This window comes from Oncorhynchus mykiss, chromosome 15 (genome assembly GCF_013265735.2).
Source record: "Oncorhynchus mykiss isolate Arlee chromosome 15, USDA_OmykA_1.1, whole genome shotgun sequence".
Classification (NCBI taxonomy): Eukaryota; Metazoa; Chordata; class Actinopteri; order Salmoniformes; family Salmonidae; genus Oncorhynchus; species Oncorhynchus mykiss.
In genome coordinates, this window is record NC_048579.1 from 74,773,979 (window position 1) to 74,797,830 (window position 23,852).

Sequence of the window (23,852 nt, forward strand, 5' to 3'; positions counted from 1 at the left end):
GCCTTAAATGTTACAAACTTCAGTTAGTCGTCTTGCCTGGGTTGAGACTTGAGAAAGGAGCAGTGTTTTAGTGTCATCTTGTGACCCAAATGGCTCCCCATGGGCCCTGGTTTATAGTTGTGCACTAGAAACAGGAATAGGTTACCATAGTGACTGGGGGGGGGGGCAAGTTGTCACCAGGGGCAATAGATATGGATGGGGCTAGACGAGAGGACAGGTTGAGACATGTTTCCTGAAGATTTAAATGAAAAGTCGTCCCCCTGGCAACCACTACCCACTCGCTCTCTTGTCGACAGAGTCAACAACAAACGTCTCTTTCTACCGGTGAACTTTATTGAGACATTTGACTTTCACGTAGTTTAAACCCCATGTCATTATCGATACAATTATATAAAACACTATCATCTGTGTAGAATAGAGGGAAGACGAGGTGAAAATAAACTAAGAAAAACCAAATGTACATCTCTGTTAATTTGCTAGACATTCTTTATTTAATAAAATATATTGAATATTTCACCACTAAGAGAATTTGATCCATTTGAAAAACTAGAAAGGCTATTTGACTGAACACTATAAATCAATCCCAAATCAACACAACAATAACAACAACAACAGGCACCTTGTTTAATAAGAGTCAACAAACTCTTGTTCATAAATAAAATCACTTCCAAATAAACAAAATTAAAACATATTATTTATTCATTTAGGATTGAAGTTGTTTTTGAGGAACAGGGAGTTGTGTAGCTAAGGGTTACACCCTACTCCCTATATAGTGCACTACGTTAGACCAGAGTCCTATTGAGACCATGGTTGAGAGTAGTGCACTTACATAAGGGAATAGACTGCTTATTTGGAATGCACAGTCTAGCCGATAGCCGTCCTCAGCTGAGATAAATTAAGACGACAGACTGGATCGGCTGCCTGCAGACGGGACACAGCTTGTTCCTCTTCTTCAGTTTCCTGGCGCAGGTGTAACAGGCCATGAGGTGCCCTGTGCGTCCGTGTACGATACAGCCGTTCTTGGGCCTGGTCTGACAGATGACGCAGGGCTCCAGGCAGCTGGCGGGGAGGTGAGCCTCCAGGCTGTTGAAACGCTCCAAGTCTGGTGCCATCACTTCTTGACTGAAGGGGGCGCTAGAGGACGAGCCTGAGCCCACGCCGTTGGAGTTCGAAGAAGAGGTGGAGGGCTGGGAGGAGCAGGCCGAGTCTTGGGAATCGGGGCCAGAGACGGACATCAATTCCTGGGAGTCTTTGAGGAGGGGAAGGGGCGACCTGGCTCTCTTCCCGTCTGGGACATCCAGACCTTCGGTCTCGTCAGGCTCTGTCGGGGCTGGGGTAGGCTTGGGGGGTAAGGGTTTGAGGTTGGGGGCAGCAGAGTTGCTGTCAGAATCGGGAAACCAGTCCATTCTTAGCGTCCAGCAGCGGTTGCAGTTTCGGGGGAGGGGAGGGTTCAACTCCTCACACTTTGAGCACTTCCAGTAGTCCTGAAACAACACCACTAGATTAGACCACACCATCGCTAGATTAGACCACACCAGCACTAGATTAGACCACACCATCGCTAGATTAGACCACAGCACCACTAGATTAGACCACAGACACCACTAGATTAGACCACACCATCGCTAGATTAGACCACAGCACCACTAGATTAGACCACAGACACCACTAGATTAGACCACAGACACCACTAGATTAGACCACAGACACCACTAGATTAGACCACAGACACCACCACTAGATTAGACCACACCATCGCTAGATTAGACCACAGCACCACTAGATTAGACCACAGCACCACTAGATTAGACCACAGACACCACCACTAGATTAGACCACACCATCGCTAGATTAGACCACACCAGCACTAGATTAGACCACAGCACCACTAGATTAGACCACAGCACCACTAGATTAGACCACACCAGCACTAGATTAGACCACAGCACCACTAGATTAGACCACAGCACCACTAGATTAGACCACAGACACCACCGCTAGATTAGACCACAGACACCACCGCTAGATTAGACCACAGACACCACTAGATTAGACCACAGACACCACTAGATTAGACCACAGACACCACTAGATTAGACCACAGACACCACTAGATTAGACCACAGACACCACTAGATTAGACCACAGACACCACCACTAGATTAGACCACAGACACCACCACTAGATTAGACCACAGCACCACTAGATTAGACCACAGCACCACTAGATTAGACCACAGACACCACCACTAGATTAGACCACACCATCGCTAGATTAGACCACACCAGCACTAGATTAGACCACAGCACCACTAGATTAGACCACAGCACCACTAGATTAGACCACACCAGCACTAGATTAGACCACAGCACCACTAGATTAGACCACAGCACCACTAGATTAGACCACAGACACCACCGCTAGATTAGACCACAGACACCACCGCTAGATTAGACCACAGACACCACCGCTAGATTAGACCACAGACACCACCGCTAGATTAGACCACAGACACCACCGCTAGATTAGACCACAGACACCACCGCTAGATTAGACCACAGACACCACCGCTAGATTAGACCACAGACACCACCGCTAGATTAGACCACAGACACCACCGCTAGATTAGACCACGACACCACCGCTAGATTAGACCACAGACACCACCGCTAGATTAGACCACGACACCACCGCTAGATTAGACCACAGGCACCACCGCTAGATTAGACCACAGCACCACTAGATTAGACCACAGCACCACTAGATTAGACCACACCAGCACTAGATTAGACCACAGCACCACTAGATTAGACCACAGCACCACTAGATTAGACCACAGACACCACCGCTAGATTAGACCACAGACACCACCGCTAGATTAGACCACAGACACCACCGCTAGATTAGACCACAGGCACCACCGCTAGATTAGACCACAGGCACCACCGCTAGATTAGACCACAGGCACCACCGCTAGATTAGACATCACCGTTAGATTAGCCCACAGGCACCACCGCTAGATTAGACCACAGACACCACCGCTAGATTAGACCACAGGCACCACCTCTAGATTAGACCACAGGCACCACCGCTAGATTAGACCACAGACACCACCGCTAGATTAGACCACAGACACCACCTCTAGATTAGACCACAGGCACCACCGCTAGATTAGACCACAGGCACCACCGCTAGATTAGACCACAGACACCACCGCTAGATTAGACCACAGACACCACCGCTAGATTAGACCACGACACCACCGCTAGATTAGACCACAGGCACCACCGCTAGATTAGACCACAGCACCGCTAGATTAGACCACAGCACCGCTAGATTAGACCACAGCACCACTAGATTAGACCAGACACCACCACTAGATTAGACCACAGGCACCACCGCTAGATTAGACCACAGACACCACCACTAGATTAGACCACAGGCACCACCGCTAGATTAGACCACAGGCACCACCGCTAGATTAGACATCACCGTTAGATTAGACCACAGACACCACCGCTAGATTAGACCACAGACACCACCGCTAGATTAGACCACAGGCACCACCGCTAGATTAGACCACAGACACCACCGCTAGATTAGACCACAGGCACCACCTCTAGATTAGACCACAGGCACCACCGCTAGATTAGACCACAGACACCACCGCTAGATTAGACCACAGACACCACCTCTAGATTAGACCACAGGCACCACCGCTAGATTAGACCACAGGCACCACCGCTAGATTAGACCACAGACACCACCTCTAGATTAGACCACAGGCACCACCGCTAGATTAGACTACAGGCACAACCGCTAGATTAGACAACACCACTAGATTAGACCACAGCACCACTAGATTAGACCACAGCACCACTAGATTAGACCAGACACCACCACTAGATTAGACCACAGACACCACCGCTAGATTAGACCACAGACACCACCTCTAGATTAGACCACAGGCACCACCGCTAGATTAGACCACATGCACCACCGCTAGATTAGACCACAGGCACCACCGCTAGATTAGACCACAGGCACCACCGCTAGATTAGACATCACCGTTAGATTAGACCACAGCACCACTAGATTAGACCAGACACCACCACTAGATTAGACCACAGACACCACCGCTAGATTAGACCACAGACACCACCGCTAGATTAGACCACAGGCAACACCGTTAGATTAGACCACAGACACCACCGCTAGATTAGACCACAGGCACCACCGCTAGATTAGACACCACCGTTAGATTAGACCACAGCACCACTAGATTAGACCACAGACACCACCGCTAGATTAGACCACAGACACCACCGCTAGATTAGACCACAGACACCACCGCTAGATTAGACCACAGCACCACTAGATTAGACCACAGACACCACCGCTAGATTAGACCACAGACACCACCGCTAGATTAGACCACACCGCTAGATTAGACCACAGACACCACCGTTAGATTAGACCAGACACCACCGCTAGATTAGACACCACCACTAGATTAGACCACAGGCACCACCGCTAGATTAGACCACAGACACCACCACTAGATTAGACCACAGGCACCACCGCTAGATTAGACCACAGGCACCACCGCTAGATTAGACATCACCGTTAGATTAGACCACAGACACCACCGCTAGATTAGACCACAGACACCACCGCTAGATTAGACCACAGGCACCACCGCTAGATTAGACCACAGACACCACCGCTAGATTAGACCACAGGCACCACCTCTAGATTAGACCACAGGCACCACCGCTAGATTAGACCACAGACACCACCGCTAGATTAGACCACAGACACCACCTCTAGATTAGACCACAGGCACCACCGCTAGATTAGACCACAGGCACCACCGCTAGATTAGACCACAGACACCACCTCTAGATTAGACCACAGGCACCACCGCTAGATTAGACTACAGGCACAACCGCTAGATTAGACAACACCACTAGATTAGACCACAGCACCACTAGATTAGACCACAGCACCACTAGATTAGACCAGACACCACCACTAGATTAGACCACAGACACCACCGCTAGATTAGACCACAGACACCACCTCTAGATTAGACCACAGGCACCACCGCTAGATTAGACCACATGCACCACCGCTAGATTAGACCACAGGCACCACCGCTAGATTAGACCACAGGCACCACCGCTAGATTAGACATCACCGTTAGATTAGACCACAGCACCACTAGATTAGACCAGACACCACCACTAGATTAGACCACAGACACCACCGCTAGATTAGACCACAGACACCACCGCTAGATTAGACCACAGGCAACACCGTTAGATTAGACCACAGACACCACCGCTAGATTAGACCACAGGCACCACCGCTAGATTAGACACCACCGTTAGATTAGACCACAGCACCACTAGATTAGACCACAGACACCACCGCTAGATTAGACCACAGACACCACCGCTAGATTAGACCACAGACACCACCGCTAGATTAGACCACAGCACCACTAGATTAGACCACAGACACCACCGCTAGATTAGACCACAGACACCACCGCTAGATTAGACCACACCGCTAGATTAGACCACAGACACCACCGTTAGATTAGACCAGACACCACCGCTAGATTAGACCACACCACTAGATTAGACCACAGGCAACACCGTTAGATTAGACCACAGACACCACCGCTAGATTAGACCACAGACACCACCGCTAGATTAGACCACAGCACCACTAGATTAGACCACAGACACCACCGCTAGATTAGACCACAGGCAACACCGTTAGATTAGACCACAGGCACCATTGCTAGATTAGACAACACCGCTAGATTAGACAACACCGCTAGATTAGACCACAGGCACCATTGCTAGATTAGACAAAACCGCTAGATTAGACCACAGACACCACCGCTAGATTAGACCACAGGCACCACCGCTAGATTAGACCAGACACCACCGCTAGATTAGACCACAGGCACCACCGCTAGATTAGACCACAGACACCACCGCTAGATTAGACCACAGACACCACCGCTAGATTAGACCACAGACACCACCGCTAGATTAGACCACAGGCACCACCGCTAGATTAGACCACAGGCACCACCGCTAGATTAGACCAGACACCACCGCTAGATTAGACCAGACACCACCACTAGATTAGACCAGACACCACCGCTAGATTAGACCAGACACCACCGCTAGATTAGACCACAGACACCACCGTTAGATTAGACCAGACACCACCGCTAGATTAGACCACACCACTAGATTAGACCACAGGCAACACCGTTAGATTAGACCACAGACACCACCGCTAGATTAGACCACAGACACCACCGCTAGATTAGACCACAGCACCACTAGATTAGACCACAGACACCACCGCTAGATTAGACCACAGGCAACACCGTTAGATTAGACCACAGGCACCATTGCTAGATTAGACAACACCGCTAGATTAGACAACACCGCTAGATTAGACCACAGGCACCATTGCTAGATTAGACAAAACCGCTAGATTAGACCACAGACACCACCGCTAGATTAGACCACAGGCACCACCGCTAGATTAGACCAGACACCACCGCTAGATTAGACCACAGGCACCACCGCTAGATTAGACCACAGACACCACCGCTAGATTAGACCACAGACACCACCGCTAGATTAGACCACAGACACCACCGCTAGATTAGACCACAGACACCACCGCTAGATTAGACCACAGGCACCACCGCTAGATTAGACCACAGGCACCACCGCTAGATTAGACCAGACACCACCGCTAGATTAGACCAGACACCACCACTAGATTAGACCAGACACCACCGCTAGATTAGACCAGACACCACCGCTAGATTAGACCACAGACACCACCGCTAGATTAGACCACAGGCACCATTATGGGTAATATGAAACGTACTGCTTCCGTGATTTCAGTGTCGTCATCGAACGAGTCCTCGTCCTCTGCCTCGAAGATGGTGACTTCATACACCTGTGAGAGAACGACAGACACACAGGGAGTCAACCGCTGCTGTTTGACCCCAGGACACTAGAGGGAGCTGTTTGAAATGACACACACACACACACACACACCAATGTTTCCTCGGGGGGTCCGGGAGCATGCCCCCCCCCGGTGATAATTTTAGAACCATCGAAAAGGTCCGCTTTATGTTGGTGTGGTGGTGCACCACAGCTAAATAAATGCAGCGGAAACACACACACACACAGTTGAAAAGACAGTGAGCCGAGACCTCGTCCTCTCCAGACACTGAAGCCTCTTCGGGATCGCTGTAGGCGTCCGAGTCGATGGACTCCACCTCAAACTCCACGCTGAAGTTATCAGAGTCTGAGCCCAGATCCTGGCTCAGAACATCGTCACCCGCGTCACTGACCAATGAACCTACTTCCTGTTGAGAGAGACGAGAGAGAGAGAGAGCTCAGTAACATGGGACTTACACTGCTGCCGATAAGATTCACAAATTACAGTCATCATTTTTTTTTACTCAGAATCTAAAGTACTGAACAAACCGATGTCACACACTAGATGTGAAACATTTCGTCTGAATGTGTAGGAATTAATAATCCCATTCCTTCATCTGCATAATGTTGTAGCCCAGTTTAGGATCTCACCCTCCTTTTATTTAGGATTGGTGGAACTACAGTCTGACAGGGTAAATAGTTGTACTGCAGTAGGCTCCCCCACAGAGTTACAGGAGGCTCCCCCACAGAGTTACAGGAGGCTCCCCCACAGAGTTACAGGAGGATCCCACACAGAGTTACAGGAGGATCCCACACAGAGTTACAGGAGGATCCCCAACAGAGTCACAGGAGGCTCCCCCACAGAGTTACAGGAGGCTCCCCCACAGTTACAGGAGGCTCCCCCACAGAGTTACAGGAGGCTCCCCCATAGAGTTACAGGAGGCTCCCCCACAGTTACAGGAGGCTCCCCCACAGAGTTACAGGAGGCTCCCCCACAGTGTTACAGGAGGCTCCCCCACAGTCACAGGAGGATCCCCCCACAGAGTCACAGGAGGATCCCCCCACAGAGTTACAGGAGGCTCCCCCACAGAGTTACAGGAGGATCCCACACAGAGTTACAGGAGGATCCCCCACAGAGTCACAGGAGGCTCCCCCACAGAGTTACAGGAGGCTGACCCACAGAGTCACAGGAGGCTCCCCCACAGAGTTACAGGAGGCTGACCCACAGAGTTACAGGAGGCTGACCCACAGAGTCACAGGAGGCTGACCCACAGAGTCACAGGAGGCTGACCCACAGAGTTACGGGAGGCTCCCCCACAGAGTCACGGGAGGCTCCCCCACAGAGTTACAGGAGGCTACTCACAGCGTTACTGTGTGAGACTGAAGACTCGCTGCTCCTCCGGTCTCGTCTCAGGCCTCCAATCACATACCAGGACATGCTGTCATCAAAGGTCAGAGACAAGCTGTCTGACCTATGTCTCTTCCTGGACTCACACCCGTCCTCCTCTTGTGTCGACGACGTCCCCTCTGGAATAGAACAGAGAGGGTCTGAGCAGTGGTTTTACTTTTAACAATTTATTTCCAATAAGCCATTTCTCCTCCGACGGTAAACTAGAGAAGCATATTGTGCATCCGATCACATATAGAAACAATACGGACAAGTCTTCAACAAAGCTGTTTCTCCCTTGATGACAATGAATATGTGATGTTCACAAGACATGGAGGATTTGTTTATAGCCAGCCAGCCGTATGTTGGGTACTGGGCCCTGAGGTACGACCAGTAGCTAAGAGCAATAAAACCACAGTCCTTTAAAAAATGGTCAGTTTCAATCCATGAAGACTAGGACTGTTGTGGATTCTCCCCTGGTCCGTTAGGAAACAGGGAACAGGCGCGTCTTTGTGGTGTCTGTGTGTGTGTGTGGAGGCCGGCAGGCTGCTTTTTTGGGCCTGAAGAGACTCATTGTGAAGAGAAGTCATCTGAAAACATTCTCCACAGCCTCCAGACCAGAGTGTTCCTACGGAACCATTAGAAGGGACTGGGGTTCTATGCTTAGATGCATTCTCCACAGCCTCCAGACCAGAGTGTTCCTACGGAACCATTAGAAGGGACTGGGGTTCTATTCATTGATGCATTCTCCACAGCCTCCAGACCAGAGTGTTCCTACAGAACCATTAGAAGGGACTGGGGTTCTATGCTTTGATGCATTCTCCACAGCCTCCAGACCAGAGTGTTCCTACGGAACCATTAGAAGGGACTGGGGTTCTATTCTTTGATGCATTCTCCCCAGCCTCCAGACCAGAGTGTTCCTACAGAACCATTAGAAGGGACTGGGGTTCTATGCTTTGATGCATTCTCCACAGCCTCCAGACCAGAGTGTTCCTACGGAACCATTAGAAGGGACTGGGGTTCTATTCTTTGATGCATTCTCCCCAGCCTCCAGACCAGAGTGTTCCTACAGAACCATTAGAAGGGACTGGGGTTCTATGCTTTGATACATTCTCCCCAGCCTCCAGACCAGAGTGTTCCTACAGAACCATTAGAAGGGACTGGGGTTCTATGCTTTGATGCATTCTCCACAGCCTCCAGACCAGAGTGTTCCTACGGAACCATTAGAAGGGACTGGGGTTCTATGCTTAGATTCATTCTCCACAGCCTCCAGACCAGAGTGTTCCTACGGAACCATTAGAAGGGACTGGGGTTCTATTCTTTGATACATTCTCCCCAGCCTCCAGACCAGAGTGTTCCTACGGAACCATTAGAAGGGACTGGGGTTCTATGCTTTGATGCATTCTCCACAGCCTCCAGACCAGAGTGTTCCTACGGAACCATTAGAAGGGACTGGGGTTCTATTCTTTGATACATTCTCCCCAGCCTCCAGACCAGAGTGTTCCTACGGAACCATTAGAAGGGACTGGGGTTCTATTCTTTGATGCATTCTCCACAGCCTCCAGACCAGAGTGTTCCTACGGAACCATTAGAAGGGACTGGGGTTCTATGCTTTGATGCATTCTCCACAGCCTCCAGACCAGAGTGTTCCTACGGAACCATTAGAAGGGACTGGGGTTCTATTCTTTGATGCATTCTCCCCAGCCTCCAGACCAGAGTGTTCCTACGGAACCATTAGAAGGGACTGGGGTTCTATGCTTTGATGCATTCTCCCCAGCCTCCAGACCAGAGTGTTCCTACGGAACCATTAGAAGGGACTGGGGTTCTATGCTTTGATGCATTCTCCACAGCCTCCAGACCAGAGTGTTCCTACGGAACCATTAGAAGGGACTGGGGTTCTATGCTTTGATGCATTCTCCACAGCCTCCAGACCAGAGTGTTCCTACGGAACCATTAGAAGGGACTGGGGTTCTATGCTTTGATGCATTCTCCCCAGCCTCCAGACCAGAGTGTTCCTACGGAACCATTAGAAGGGACTGGGGTTCTATGCTTTGATGCATTCTCCACAGCCTCCAGACCAGAGTGTTCCTACGGAACCATTAGAAGGGACTGGGGTTCTATGCTTTGATGCATTCTCCACAGCCTCCAGACCAGAGTGTTCCTACGGAACCATTAGAAGGGACTGGGGTTCTAATCATTCCAGAACTCGGTCTTTGCTTCCCCAACAGACTTGACTGTGCAACACATGAAGCCATGAGGCCTGACATGACAGTATTTATCCAGGAGAAAAGGTACAGCACAGATCCACATGAGCAGGACTGGTGTAGTTAGTAGGTGTAGGTTTATGTACACACTGCTGGAGTACTACAACAACAGACAGAGAGACAGGCAGACAGACAGGGGCAGGCAGACAGAGAGGCAGACAGACAGGGGCAGGCAGACAGACAGAGGGGCGGGCAGACAGACAGAGGGGCAGGCAGACAGACAGACAGAGGGGCAGGCAGACAGACAGACAGAGGGGCAGGCAGACAGACAGACAGAGGGGCAGGCAGACAGAGAGGCAGGCAGGCAGGCAGACAGAGGCAGGCAGGCAGGCAGACAGAGGCAGGCAGGCAGGCAGACAGAGGCAGGCAGGCAGGCAGACAGAGGCAGGCAGGCAGACAGAGAGGCAGGCAGACAGGCAGACAGAGAAGCAGGCAGACAGAGGGGAAGGCAGACAGAGGGGAAGGCAGGCAGGCAGAGAGGTAGACAGACCGAGAGAGGCAGGCAGACAGACAGGCAGACACTCACCAGGGTCACTACTCCTCCTTCTCCTCCTGCGTTCTGAGGTAGATGATGAATGACAGTCTGAGTCCGTCTCCTGTAAAACAGATTAAACAGAAGGAACCGTTAAGAGAAATCAACCAGTGAACCAGGACACCGAGGGGGGTCTGTCTATAAAACTCACTCAGGCACAGCTACCACTTAAAATGACATCACAGGAAAAAAACCCGCATCAGAAGCTCCAAGGGAGACAGTCTTTGGAACACGTGCCAGTATAAACATCCCTCTGCAACAAAAACTAAAGTTGGTTCAACTTGAGGTCGAGTATGTTTATGTCTGTGACCCAGAGCTAGGCAATTAGTTTGATCACAAAGCATTTTTCACTACACTCGCAATAACATCTGCTAAATATGTGTATGTGACCAATAAAATTAGATTTGATTTACAAGTCTGTTTGTAACTCTTTAAAATGGAGTGTGATGGAGAAGTGTTTCCCCCTATATTCATTTAGCAACGGTGGCCCACCCCGCTATACAACAATTTTTGAGACGGGTTGTAAACCAAGGTTTCCAGAAGACTTCGGCTGCTCTCTTACGTGGTTTAACTACGGGAAAGCAGTGGTGAAATACAGAATTGAAAGACGTGAGAAACGTCTGTTGAGCAGACTGAAATACCATCAAAACATCTTAATGTGCTCGCAATTACTTTTGTTAAATAGTCTACATTTTTAAAAATGCTACTAATCATTCCTATTTGTTTATTTACAACTGCCAAAGAGAAGTGGAAAATTAGAAAGTGGTCAGAATGAGTAGGATTCTAGTTGCATTGACAGGCACGACTCAGGCCGGTGAGCCATAACCAATCAGAGCTGCAGTAGGCCTATATGCAAATAGACCATTGCCATATATGGATCTGTGCCATTCACTGGACTGTGTTTACAGCATGAGCGGTCGTGAGTAGATGAACTGGACTGTGTTTACAGCATGAGCGGTCGTGAGTAGATGAACTGGACTGTGTTTACAGCATGAGCGGTCGTGAGTAGATGAACTGGACTGTGTTTACAGCATGAGCGGTCGTGAGTAGATGAACTGGACTGTGTTTACAGCATGAGCGGTCGTGAGTAGATGAACTGGACTGTGTTCACAGCATGAGCGGTCGTGAGTAGATGAACTGGACTGTGTTCACAGCATGAGCGGTCGTGAGTAGATGAACTGGACTGTGTTCACAGCATGAGCGGTCGTGAGTAGATGAACTGGACTGTGTTCACAGCATGAGCGGTCGTGAGTAGATGAACTGGACTGTGTTTACAGCATGAGCGGTCGTGAGTAGATGAACTGGACTGTGTTTACAGCATGAGCGGTCGTGAGTAGATGAACTGGACTGTGTTTACAGCATGAGCGGTCGTGAGTAGATGAACTGGACTGTGTTTACAGCATGAGCGGTCGTGAGTAGATGCGCTTGTTTTGAGATCCAAGCGAGACCGACCTGTGCACATTTGTTCATATTATTTTCTAGTTAGTCAGTTATTAGCCCAGTTATAGATCATTAGTAGTCAGCATTAGGGGAGTGATAGCTTCCTACAAGAGCACAAAACGTGTACATTTCTAGACATATTTCAAAAAGCCAGTCAGGTAAAAATCTGTTTGTTTTTTTTGTCTTAAAGGGGCAGTGTTGTATTTTGAGACAGGTTTGAATAAGCTAAGTAGCCAATAGGCAGAGGGTAGTATAATGTATCTGATTCTCTGTAGTAAATGGTATAGGAATAATAATGCATTTTATTTTGTGAAGTGGTTTCTTGCATCAAACACAATATTCAGTCACCTCATTTGTCTGAAGGACAAATGGATAAACAGGTTAAAGGTCAAGCCCTGCATGGTTTTTTCTATTCAAAAGTCTCATGAAATGTAGGTCTACGTTGAACACTACAACATTGGCTGCTACTGTCCGCTGAAAGATATAACAGCTATTTCCATATTAAAATGTTATGGGATGAATTTTCTCCATTGTTTTTGATGGTAGGCCACTCAGGTAGGACTACATTAGGATCAAACAGACACAGTAGCCTACTTGGCCACTGTTAAAACTGTAACTTAAAGCAGGTGCATGCCTCAATGTTTACAGTAAGCGTCATTGCGTTTACTTGATAGCTACCTACACAAATAGCTAGCTAGAACAAAGTGTTAATAAGATAAATTCATTAAAAAGATTAAAAGCAATACAAATAAGTTATCCAGTAGGAACAGGATTGTCACAACGTTCAAGTTTGTGCTCATCAGACCTGAGATTTGCTCAGTGATAAAAAAAACCCAGAGGGAACATCGGTTGGGGCGGTGTGCAGTTTGGAGTGGCTCTAGGGCAGTGCTCTCCAATAGGTCGATAGCCAGCGACCAGTAGCTACCAGCCCACCTATGACGAGCTCGACAAACTACTCTGAAAGTACATGCACTTTTCACGCGTTCCACCACAAACAGATCTCACAAGTATCAGACCGTACCAAACTGTCCTAAACAGATCTCACAAGTATCAAACTGTCCTAAACAGATCTCACAAGTATCAGACCGTACCAAACTGTCCTAAACAGATCTCACAAGTATCAGACAGTACCAAACGGTCCTAAACAGATCTCACAAGTATCAGACAGTACCAAACTGTCCTAAACAGATCTCACAAGTATCAGACAGTACCAAATTGTCCTAAACAGATCTCACAAGTATCAGACAGTACCAAACTGTCCTAAACAGATCTCACAAGTATCAGACAGTACCAAATTGTCCTAAACAGATCTCACAAGTATCAGACAGTACCAAACTGTCCTAAACAGATCTCACAAGTATCAGACAGTACCAAACGGTCCTAAACAGATCTCACAAGTATCAGACAGTACCAAACTGTCCTAAACAGATCTCACAAGTATCAGACAGTACCAGCTACACTGTATAGTCAATGCAACATTCACATTATCCCAGCCCTGGTTAAACACTAGGGGCTACAAAAGCCAAACCCAAAAGTTCTCTCAAGGGGCAGCCTGTAAAATTGGGTTGGATTTACAGAAAGAGCCCAGGGCAGATGAGTTGGATTTACAGAAAGAGCCCAGGGCAGATGAGTTGGATTTACAGAAAGAGCCCAGGGCAGATGAGTTGGATTTACAGAAAGAGCCCAGGACAGATGAGTTGGATTTACAGAAAGAGACCAGGACAGATGAGTTGGATTTACAGAAAGAGCCCAGGGCAGATGAGTTGGATTTACAGAAAGAGCCCGGGGCAGATGAGTTGGATTTACAGAAAGAGCCCAGGGCAGATGAGTTGGATTTACAGAAAGAGCCCAGGGCAGATGAGTTGGATTTACAGAAAGAGCCCAGGACAGATGAGTTGGATTTACAGAAAGAGCCCAGGACAGATGAGTTGGATTTACAGAAAGAGACCAGGACAGATGAGTTGGATTTACAGAAAGAGCCCAGGACAGATGAGTTGGATTTACAGAAAGAGACCAGGACAGATGAGTTGGATTTACAGAAAGAGACCAGGACAGATGAGTTGGATTTACAGAAAGAGACCAGGGCAGATGAGTTGGATTTACAGAAAGAGCCCAGGACAGATGAGTTGGATTTACAGAAAGAGACCAGGACAGATGAGTTGGATTTACAGAAAGAGACCAGGACAGATGAGTTGGATTTACAGAAAGAGACCAGGACAGATGAGTTGGATTTACAGAAAGAGCCCAGGACAGATGAGTTGGATTTACAGAAAGAGCCCAGGGCAGATGTGTTGGATTTACAGAAAGAGCCCGGGGCAGATGAGTTGGATTTACAGAAAGAGCCCAGGGCAGATGTGTTGGATTTACAGAAAGAGACCAGGACAGATGAGTTGGATTTACAGAAAGAGCCCAGGACAGATGAGTTGGATTTACAGAAAGAGCCCAGGGCAGATGAGTTGGATTTACAGAAAGAGACCAGGACAGATGAGTTGGATTTACAGAAAGAGCCCAGGGCAGATGTGTTGGATTTACAGAAAGAGCCCGGGGCAGATGAGTTGGATTTACAGAAAGAGCCCAGGACAGATGAGTTGAAGCCGGAACTGATGTTCAAAAGGCTGTAATAAATTACAGCGGAAACAATTCATGGGAATTTATTTTTATAATTACGACTAAAGAATTACAAAATAGCAAAGTTGAGTGCTCTAGCTTGTAAAACAGCTGCCATCTAGTACGGCAACATTATAGCAATGCCCCCCCCCCCCCCCCCCCCCCCCCCAACTGGAATGTTTCAACCAATCACATGCTCTTGTTTCCCACCTCCCTTCATTTAGTTGAATGTGTCTACCATAGAAATACAATGAATAGATGCTCTTTCTTATGAGGTCTTCTTACCTTAGGCCCTCTATCCGGTTCACTCTGGCTCCTGGGTTCCGTGAAGACAGATTGGGATTCTAAAAAGGAAAAAAAATAGAAACATCTACATTTTAAAAATCAGAATAGACTAGACTTCCTCACTTGTCTTATCAGCCCAATACATTACGCAACGTTGAACTGCATAGCGTACAAATGTTTTTTTTTTTTTCAAAAAGAGAGATGTATATCAACTAGAAACTACAGGACAATAGAAGTGACGAAAGAAAAGTTAAAAGCACCTTGATTTTTCACTGCTAGGAGATTTTGTGTGATCATAGCGAAGAGAACTCTGAAAAAGAACAAAAAAACACACACAAGGCTAACGTTAGCATAGTGAAACGGTTTCACTATCAGACTTCTCTGATTTGTTTAGCAAACAGAAGGCTGCTCACATCAGTAACTTATTTTTGAATCATCAGTACACATCTGAGCCAACACATGCAACAGGTGACAGCATATTAAGTGGCTGTATTAGAGGTTAGAGGAGATGCATTAGAGGACAGAGTCTGTATTAGAGGACCAGAGTCTTTATTAGAGGACCAGAGTCTGTATTAGAGGTTAGAGGCCAGAGTCTGTATTAGAGGACCAGAGTCTGTATTAGAGGATGTGTATTAGAGAACCAGAGTCTGTATTAGAGGACCAGAGGAGCTGTATTAGAGGACCAGAGGAGCTGTATTAGAGGACCAGAGGAGCTGTATTAGAGGACCAGAGTCTGTATTAGAGGTTAGAGGCCAGAGTCTGTATTAGAGGACCAGAGTCTGTATTAGAGGACGTGTATTAGAGGACCAGAGTCTGTATTAGAGGCCAGGGGAGCTGTATTAGAGGACCAGAGTAGCTGTATTAGAGGCCAGAGTCTGTATTAGAGGCCAGAGGAGCTGTATTAGGGGGCCAGAGCAGCTGTATTAGAGGCCAGAGTCTGTATTAGAGGCCAGAGTCTGTATTAGAGGACCAGAGGAGCTGTATTAGAGGACCAGAGGAGCTGTATTAGAGGACCAGAGGAGCTGTGTTAGAGGCCAGAGTATGTATTAGAGGCCAGAGTCTGTATTAGAAGTTAGAGGCCATATTATGTCTTAGAGAACCAGAGGAGCTGTATTAGCATCTGTGTAGAGGAGCTGTATTAGAGACAGTGTAGAAGGGACTGTATTAGAGGCTGTGTAGAGGGACTGTATTAGAGACTGTGTAGAGGGACTGTATTAGATGCTGTGTAGAGGGACTGTATTATATGCTGTGTAGAGGGACTGTATTAGAGTCTGTGTAGAGGGACTGTATTAGAGTCTGTGTAGAGGGACTGTATTAGAGTCTGTGTAGAGGGACTGTATTAGAGTCTGTGTAGAGGGACTGTATTAGAGTCTGTGTAGAGGGACTGTATTAGAGGCTGTGTAGAGGGACTGTATTAGAGACTGTGTAGAGGGACTGTATTAGAGACTGTGTAGAGGGACTGTATTAGATGCTGTGTAGAGGGACTGTATTAGATGCTGTGTAGAGGGACTGTATTAGAGTCTGTGTAGAGGGACTGCATTAGATGCTGTGTAGAGGGACTGTATTAGAGTCTGTGTAGAGGGACTGTATTAGAGTCTGTGTAGAGGGACTGTATTAGAGACTGTGTAGAGGGACTGCATTAGAGTCTGTGTAGAGGGACTGTATTAGAGTCTGTGTAGAGGGACTGTATTAGAGTCTGTGTAGAGGGACTGTATTAGAGGCTGTGTAGAGGGACTGTATTATAGTCTGTGTAGAGGGACTGTATTAGAGACTGTGTAGAGGGACTGTATTAGAGACTGTGTAGAGGGACTGTATTAGAGTCTGTGTAGAGGGACTGTATTAGAGTCTGTGTAGAGGGACTGTATTAGAGGCTGTGTAGAGGGACTGTATTAGAGTCTGTGTAGAGGGACTGTATTAGAGTCTGTGTAGAGGGACTGTATTAGAGTCTGTGTAGAGGGACTGTATTAGAGGCTGTGTAGAGGGACTGTATTAGAGGCTGTGTAGAGGGACTGTATTAGAGTCTGTGTAGAGGAGCTGTATTAGAGTCTGTGTAGAGGGACTGTATTAGAGGCTGTGTAGAGGGACTGTATTAGAGGCTGTGTAGAGGGACTGTATTAGATGCTGTGTAGAGGGACTGTATTAGAGTCTGTGTAGAGGGACTGTATTAGAGGCTGTGTAGAGGGACTGTATTAGAGACTGTGTAGAGGGACTGTATTAGAGACTGTGTAGAGGGACTGTATTAGATGCTGTGTAGAGGGACTGTATTAGATGCTGTGTAGAGGGACTGTATTAGAGTCTGTGTAGAGGGACTGCATTAGATGCTGTGTAGAGGGACTGTATTAGAGTCTGTGTAGAGGGACTGTATTAGAGTCTGTGTAGAGGGACTGTATTAGAGACTGTGTAGAGGGACTGTATTAGAGACTGTGTAGAGGGACTGCATTAGAGTCTGTGTAGAGGGACTGTATTAGAGTCTGTGTAGAGGGACTGTATTAGAGTCTGTGTAGAGGGACTGTATTAGAGGCTGTGTAGAGGGACTGTATTATAGTCTGTGTAGAGGGACTGTATTAGAGACTGTGTAGAGGGACTGTATTAGAGACTGTGTAGAGGGACTGTATTAGAGTCTGTGTAGAGGGACTGTATTAGAGTCTGTGTAGAGGGACTGTATTAGAGGCTGTGTAGAGGGACTGTATTAGAGTCTGTGTAGAGGGACTGTATTAGAGTCTGTGTAGAGGGACTGTATTAGAGGCTGTGTAGAGGGACTGTATTAGAGGCTGTGTAGAGGGACTGTATTAGAGTCTGTGTAGAGGAGCTGTATTAGAGTCTGTGTAGAGGGACTGTATTAGAGGCTGTGTAGAGGGACTGTATTAGAGGCTGTGTAGAGGGACTGTATTAGAGTCTGTGTAGAGGGACTGTATTAGAGACTGTGTAGAGGGACTGTATTAGAGACTGTGTAGAGGGACTGTATTAGATGCTGTGTAGAGGGACTGTATTAGAGTCTGTGTAGAGGGACTGTATTAGAGACTGTGTAGAGGGACTGTATTAGATGCTGTGTAGAGGGACTGTATTAGAGTCTGTGTAGAGGGACTGTATTAGAGACTGTGTAGAGGGACTGTATTAGAGGCCTGCATGTTAGCCGAGCAAACAGGGTGTGTGTTGGGGGTTTATTGTCCGTCCCAAGCTGTGTGTGTTATTGTGCGAGTGTGTGTGCGCGGCTCTTTGATGGAGAAGATGTCCACACCGTGCAGTGTGTGTGTGTGTCCTCACCGGGGTTCTTTAACAGAGAAGCTGTCCACTCCCAGTACAGCCCCCAGGGGGTCGTCAGCACAGTGCACTATGTGTTGCTGCTTCATGTCATAAAGCTGTTTCTTCATGATGTACTGGCCCAGGTAGAATATCACCTGACAAATTAGACAGCACAGGGGTCAGAGGTCAACACCACAGCACATCACACACGAGAGAGAGAGAGAGTAACGGGATACAGGCTGGGGTCAAGGAGAGAGAGAGAGTAACAGGGGGTACAGGCAGGGGTCAAGAGGAGAGAGAGTAACAGGGGGTACAGGCAGGGGTCAAGAGGAGAGAGAGAGAAACAGGATACAGGCAGGGGTCAAGAGGAGAGAGAGAGTAACAGGGGATACAGGCATGGGGTCAAGAGGAGAGAAAGAGTAACAGGGGATACAGGCAGGGGTCAAGAAGAGAGAGAGAGTAACAGGGGGTACAGGCAGGGGTCAAGAGGAGAGAGAGTAACAGGGGGTACAGGCAGGGGTCAAGAGGAGAGAGAGAGAAACAGGATACAGGCAGGGGTCAAGAGGAGAGAGAGAGTAACAGGGGATACAGGCATGGGGTCAAGAGGAGAGAGAGAGTAACAGGGGATACAGGCAGGGGTCAAGAAGAGAGAGAGAGTAACAGGGGGTACAGGCAGGGGTCAAGAGGAGAGAAAGAGTAACAGGGGGTACAGGCAGGGGTCAAGAGGAGAGAGAGAGTAACAGGGGGTACAGGCAGGGGTCAAGAGGAGAAGCCTGGGAATATCTCAGGATAAGACTGTACCAACAATAGTTCTGTCTCAGTCTAGTTGATACCCTCCATATACTGATCCAGACAGTCCTGTCTCAGTCTAGTTGATACCCTCCCTCCATATACTGATCCAGACTGTCCTGTCTCAGTCTAGTTGATACCCTCCCTCCATATACTGATCCAGACAGTCCTGTCTCAGTCTAGTTGATACCCTCCCTCCATATACTGATCCAGACAGTCCTGTCTCAGTCTAGTTGATACCCTCCATATACTGATCCAGACAGTCCTGTCTCAGTCTAGTTGATACCCTCCATATACTGATCCAGACAGTCCTGTCTCAGTCTAGTTGATACCCTCCCTCCATATACTGATACAGACAGTCCTGTCTCAGTCTAGTTGATACCCTCCCTCCATATACTGATCCAGACAGTCCTGTCTCAGTCTAGTTGATACCCTCCCTCCATATACTGATCCAGACAGTCCTGTCTCAGTCTAGTTGATACCCTCCCTCCATATACTGATCCAGACTGTCCTGTCTCAGTCTAGTTGATACCCTCCATATACTGATCCAGACAGTCCTGTCTCAGTCTAGTTGATACCCTCCCTCCATATACTGATCCAGACAGTCCTGTCTCAGTCTAGTTGATACCCTCCATATACTGATCCAGACTGTCCTGTCTCAGTCTAGGTGATACAACTCATCCCATACTGATCCAGAATATTCTGGGTCACAATTTAGACAGGCAACTGATAGACACATGATCACTGCACTGGGTAGAAGTATAGGACTCCACCCAATATACTTCTCTAGTTGACAGGAGGCTATTGTGATAGACTGATCACTGGCATGAAGACATCAGTTCCTTATCATAAAAGCAGATTACACAGACTGTAAACACATTTTCCAGCAATCAATGTGGACCAGTAAAAAGTTCAGAACTCCCATACACTCTATAAACTAAAGCATCAGAGGAGCGCCTCCCTCTCTCTGAGATAACTCTGTCTCTCTGATGAACAACAGAGAGGAAGGAGCCAAACACGGAGTCCCAGACTAGTTAGACATTCCAGAGGTCCGTTAGAACCCCAGTGAGTCAGAGTAGAGGTCAAGAGGTGACTGAACATTCTAACATTCTAACTAAGATAATCACCAGTTCTAACATTCTAACTAAGATAATCACCAGTTCTAACATTCTAACTAAGATAATCACCAGTTCTAACATTCTAACTAAGATAATCACCAGTTCTAACATTCTAACTAAGATAATCACCAGTTCTAACATTCTAACTAAGATAATCACCAGTTCTAACATTCTAACTAAGATAATCACCAGTTCTAACATTCTAACTAAGATAATCACCAGTCTCTCTCTATGACTCAGACTCTCACACAGACAGACCCCCCCCCCCCCCCCCCCCTCTCTGACGTGTCTCATCAAAGCTGTGTGACGTGTCCTCAAACCAAGGTGGCCTGCCTGCTAGCCAATCATAGCTCTTAAATGACAGTGCAGTTGTATTCTAGCTCAGTAGACACTACAATCAGTTCAATCAACGAGAGTAGGTAAAACAGCATATCAATGGGAAAACAATAGAACCAAGTCAAAAGCCATTCTAGTATGTGACAGCATCTACCGTATGCAGTGCTTAGTTTATGAAAGTGACAATCAATAGTGAAACTAGTGTTTAAATCCAGCAATGCAGAGAATAATCCAGAAACACCTACACAATCTATATGCCAGTAGTTTGGCTGCTAACGACAAATTAAGAGTGAGTTTCCCCCCCCTTAGGAACTAATATCCACTATTCTAGGAGTAAACTCTAAGATATACTGCAATTGGAAATTCACCACATTAAATATTTAAATGTGGAAAAAAAAAACTTTATTTAAAAAAAAAAAATGTGAGACTAGAAAATAATTACAGAAACTGAAAAGTCTGTGAGATAATGTCTATTGAGGATCTTAAAAAGGTTTCCTCTGTCTGCTTCCTGGAACAATATCTTGATTAACTAAAGTTAAGCCAGCAGGATATAAGCTGTCAGGTCACTTCTTACCTCTTTCATGGTGAAAACGTCTTTGTCTGCACCTGCCTGCTGCAATAACACGCGCAGTTTCTCTTTAGGTCGTACCTGTGGAAATATAGCACATAAAACATTATTTTTTACATTCTATGTAACTGTAAACAAATGACTGACTTAAACAGTGTGACAGAGAGACAGAGATTGATACTTACAAGTTTCTCATTGTCCAAGGTATTTATTTGGGAACTGCTTCTATGCCATTCTGACATTCTCTCACAATTCTCTGCCATTCTGTCTCTCACCTGTCGAAGAGTAGGAGGTAAAATACATTTTCATTTCCAAGTGAACATGCAAACGCCTTATAAAAGTATACAATTACATACAATGTCAAGGTAAAGCTTCGGAAGACAAAAACAAGTTTACCTAAATAAATAAATAGAAGTACTAATGAGATGTTCTTGATACACCCCCTCTATAATACACCCTTCATATTCTGTACATAAAGTGCTTCAGCTCGGCTGGTAGCGTTAGGAACCACTTCCCCGTCTCCCCCGGATTTAAATAGGCACAGAGAGACATGTCAGGACTAGCACTGCTCCGGCTGTTAACGCCAGGATGCTATTGGGCGCAGCCGCCGTATGGTTGAAACTAGATAACTAACCTCACGTAACATGTTTTAGCATATGACGAGCACACCTAGCGGTCACCCTGCGTCTGTGCATCCGCCTCCACCCTTAGTGCTGAGCTAGCCGCTAGAGTTGGATATGCCCGGGCATGTCCCAGTTTACTACAGCTCTGCATTGTGTAATAATCAGCTGTTTGACTGACATGGGCAGGGTTGGAGGAAGGGTGTCTCGTCTTAACTGACTCCCTTAGCTATTGCTTTTCCAAACAAAGGAAGAGCCATGCAAGTTGACAGCTGAAATATTGGACATGAAAGCTGGTTGCCACTGGATATTAACGTTACCACCGTGGATATGAAATTACAAAGTATGGGATTAAAGCCAAAGTAACGATTAGTCACTAACATTAAGAGGGGTTTGACATCTGGACTCACTGATAATGTTTTATCTGATCTAACATTTGGTCATGTTGAGATTAGTTTCTCTGTTGCAGATACCCATCAATGTTATTCAATCGCATGAAAGAAACTGACCTGCGAAAAGTAACGTTACCTACACTTCAATCCTCATCCTTTTATTGCAACCAAACCAAATGGGATAGTTTCCTATCAATCTGTCAAAACAAAATGAAGACAAACAGCTTGGAAAGACCCACGACCCAGTTGTGGGACTCTGCAAGCCAGTAAAAGTAGACCAGTGTGCAATATTGACAAGTTAGTATATCTGATAACTTATTAATAACATCAACGTTACAGTCAAATGTAGCTAGCTATATCTAGCTATATTCAATGTGTGGTATTTACAATACATGTGTGACAACCACTAACGTTACGCCAAAAATAAAACTGTTGAGCGAGGAACTACTATAGTCCGGACGTTGACTGGCAAGTCGCTGACCCAGGCAGCACTTTTTTTGAGGCATCTTCATGTGTATTTTGATTTTGTATTTAGATGGGTAACTACGACACCACCAGATAGAAAAACAAACGTTTTTTTTGACGACACTCTTGCTAGGTTAACATTACATTACATGTTTAGTCGCCGTACTACTAGCTACCACAACAACTTCGTTACTATGTGTCGACGTCTAGCTATTCAACGTGAACTCCTTACTAGTGGTTTCCCGTTTTAGCCAACAGGAAAACACGAGGATGAGAGGCCTTGTAGCATGTGGCTAATGCTATTCAAACGTTAGCTATAAAATAAAGTGGTTGTACAAATTACATGTCAAAATAACACACGGTTAAAGTTATTATACACAATAGCTTGCCATTTAAACTTTCATAGCACATTTTAAATAGATTTAGAGCAACATTATTGGCTTCACTTACGTTACTTTCACAATCCAATAACTTGCTTGTAAAAGTTAGCGAGGAAAACGAACGTTAATTTTGTCGCCCCTAGTGGCGGGTCCAAAGTAAGGCACGAGCACTGAAGATGAATCAGGTTGACGAATCAATCACAAGAAGAAGAAAAATATGTCTGTTTTTACAAGAAGAAGAAGAATAAAATAGACTACCTGCACGTGGGGAATGTTCATCGTTTTATAGTGGAAAGAAACATGGGAACTATCAACGAGCTCAGCCAAGACCTGATTTGGCTGGATTGATTCATCAATGCATTCTTTGCCTAATCATTGATACAATCATCCGAGGGGAAATGACATTGGTCGTCATTCAAGTCACACAGTCGGTGTG

General features: G+C 46.7%; 1 protein-coding gene across 2 annotated transcripts; it reads right to left on the reverse strand.

The window, feature by feature from the left end:
• Nucleotides 1–468: 468 nt before the first annotated feature.
• LOC110514334 (E3 ubiquitin-protein ligase Mdm2-like) lies at nt 469–23,635 on the reverse strand. Of its 2 annotated transcripts, none has more exons than XM_036945385.1 (11): nt 23,487–23,635; nt 21,745–21,834; nt 21,566–21,640; nt 18,770–18,903; nt 15,766–15,815; nt 15,506–15,564; nt 11,168–11,237; nt 8,354–8,517; nt 7,263–7,418; nt 6,932–7,003; nt 469–1,484 (listed from the first exon to the last, which is right to left on the reverse strand). In XM_036945385.1, exons 2-11 carry the CDS (start codon nt 21,820–21,822, stop codon nt 882–884), a joined length of 1,461 nt encoding a protein of 486 aa, XP_036801280.1. In that variant the 5' UTR covers nt 21,823–21,834; nt 23,487–23,635; the 3' UTR covers nt 469–881. The 2 variants fall into 2 exon arrangements, with proteins under 2 accessions (XP_036801280.1, XP_036801279.1); XM_036945384.1 differs by lacking the exon at nt 23,487–23,635 and adding an exon at nt 21,956–22,164.
• Nucleotides 23,636–23,852: the final 217 nt, after the last annotated feature.

What these genes read in the sequence shown, in the direction of transcription:
- LOC110514334 (XM_036945385.1), bottom strand. Translation starts at nt 21,822, where the DNA reads ATGGCAGAGAATTGTGAGAGAATGTCAGAATGGCATAGAAGCAGTTCC. An exon ending in TTCTCTGTTAAAGAACCCCG is followed by an intron (nt 15,816 to 18,769) that starts GTGAGGACACAC and finishes GTTCTTTTTCAG; the next exon opens with AGTTCTCTTCGCTATGATCA. An exon ending in ACACTGAAATCACGGAAGCA is followed by an intron (nt 1,485 to 6,931) that starts GTACGTTTCATA and finishes GTGTTGTTTCAG; the next exon opens with GACTACTGGAAGTGCTCAAA.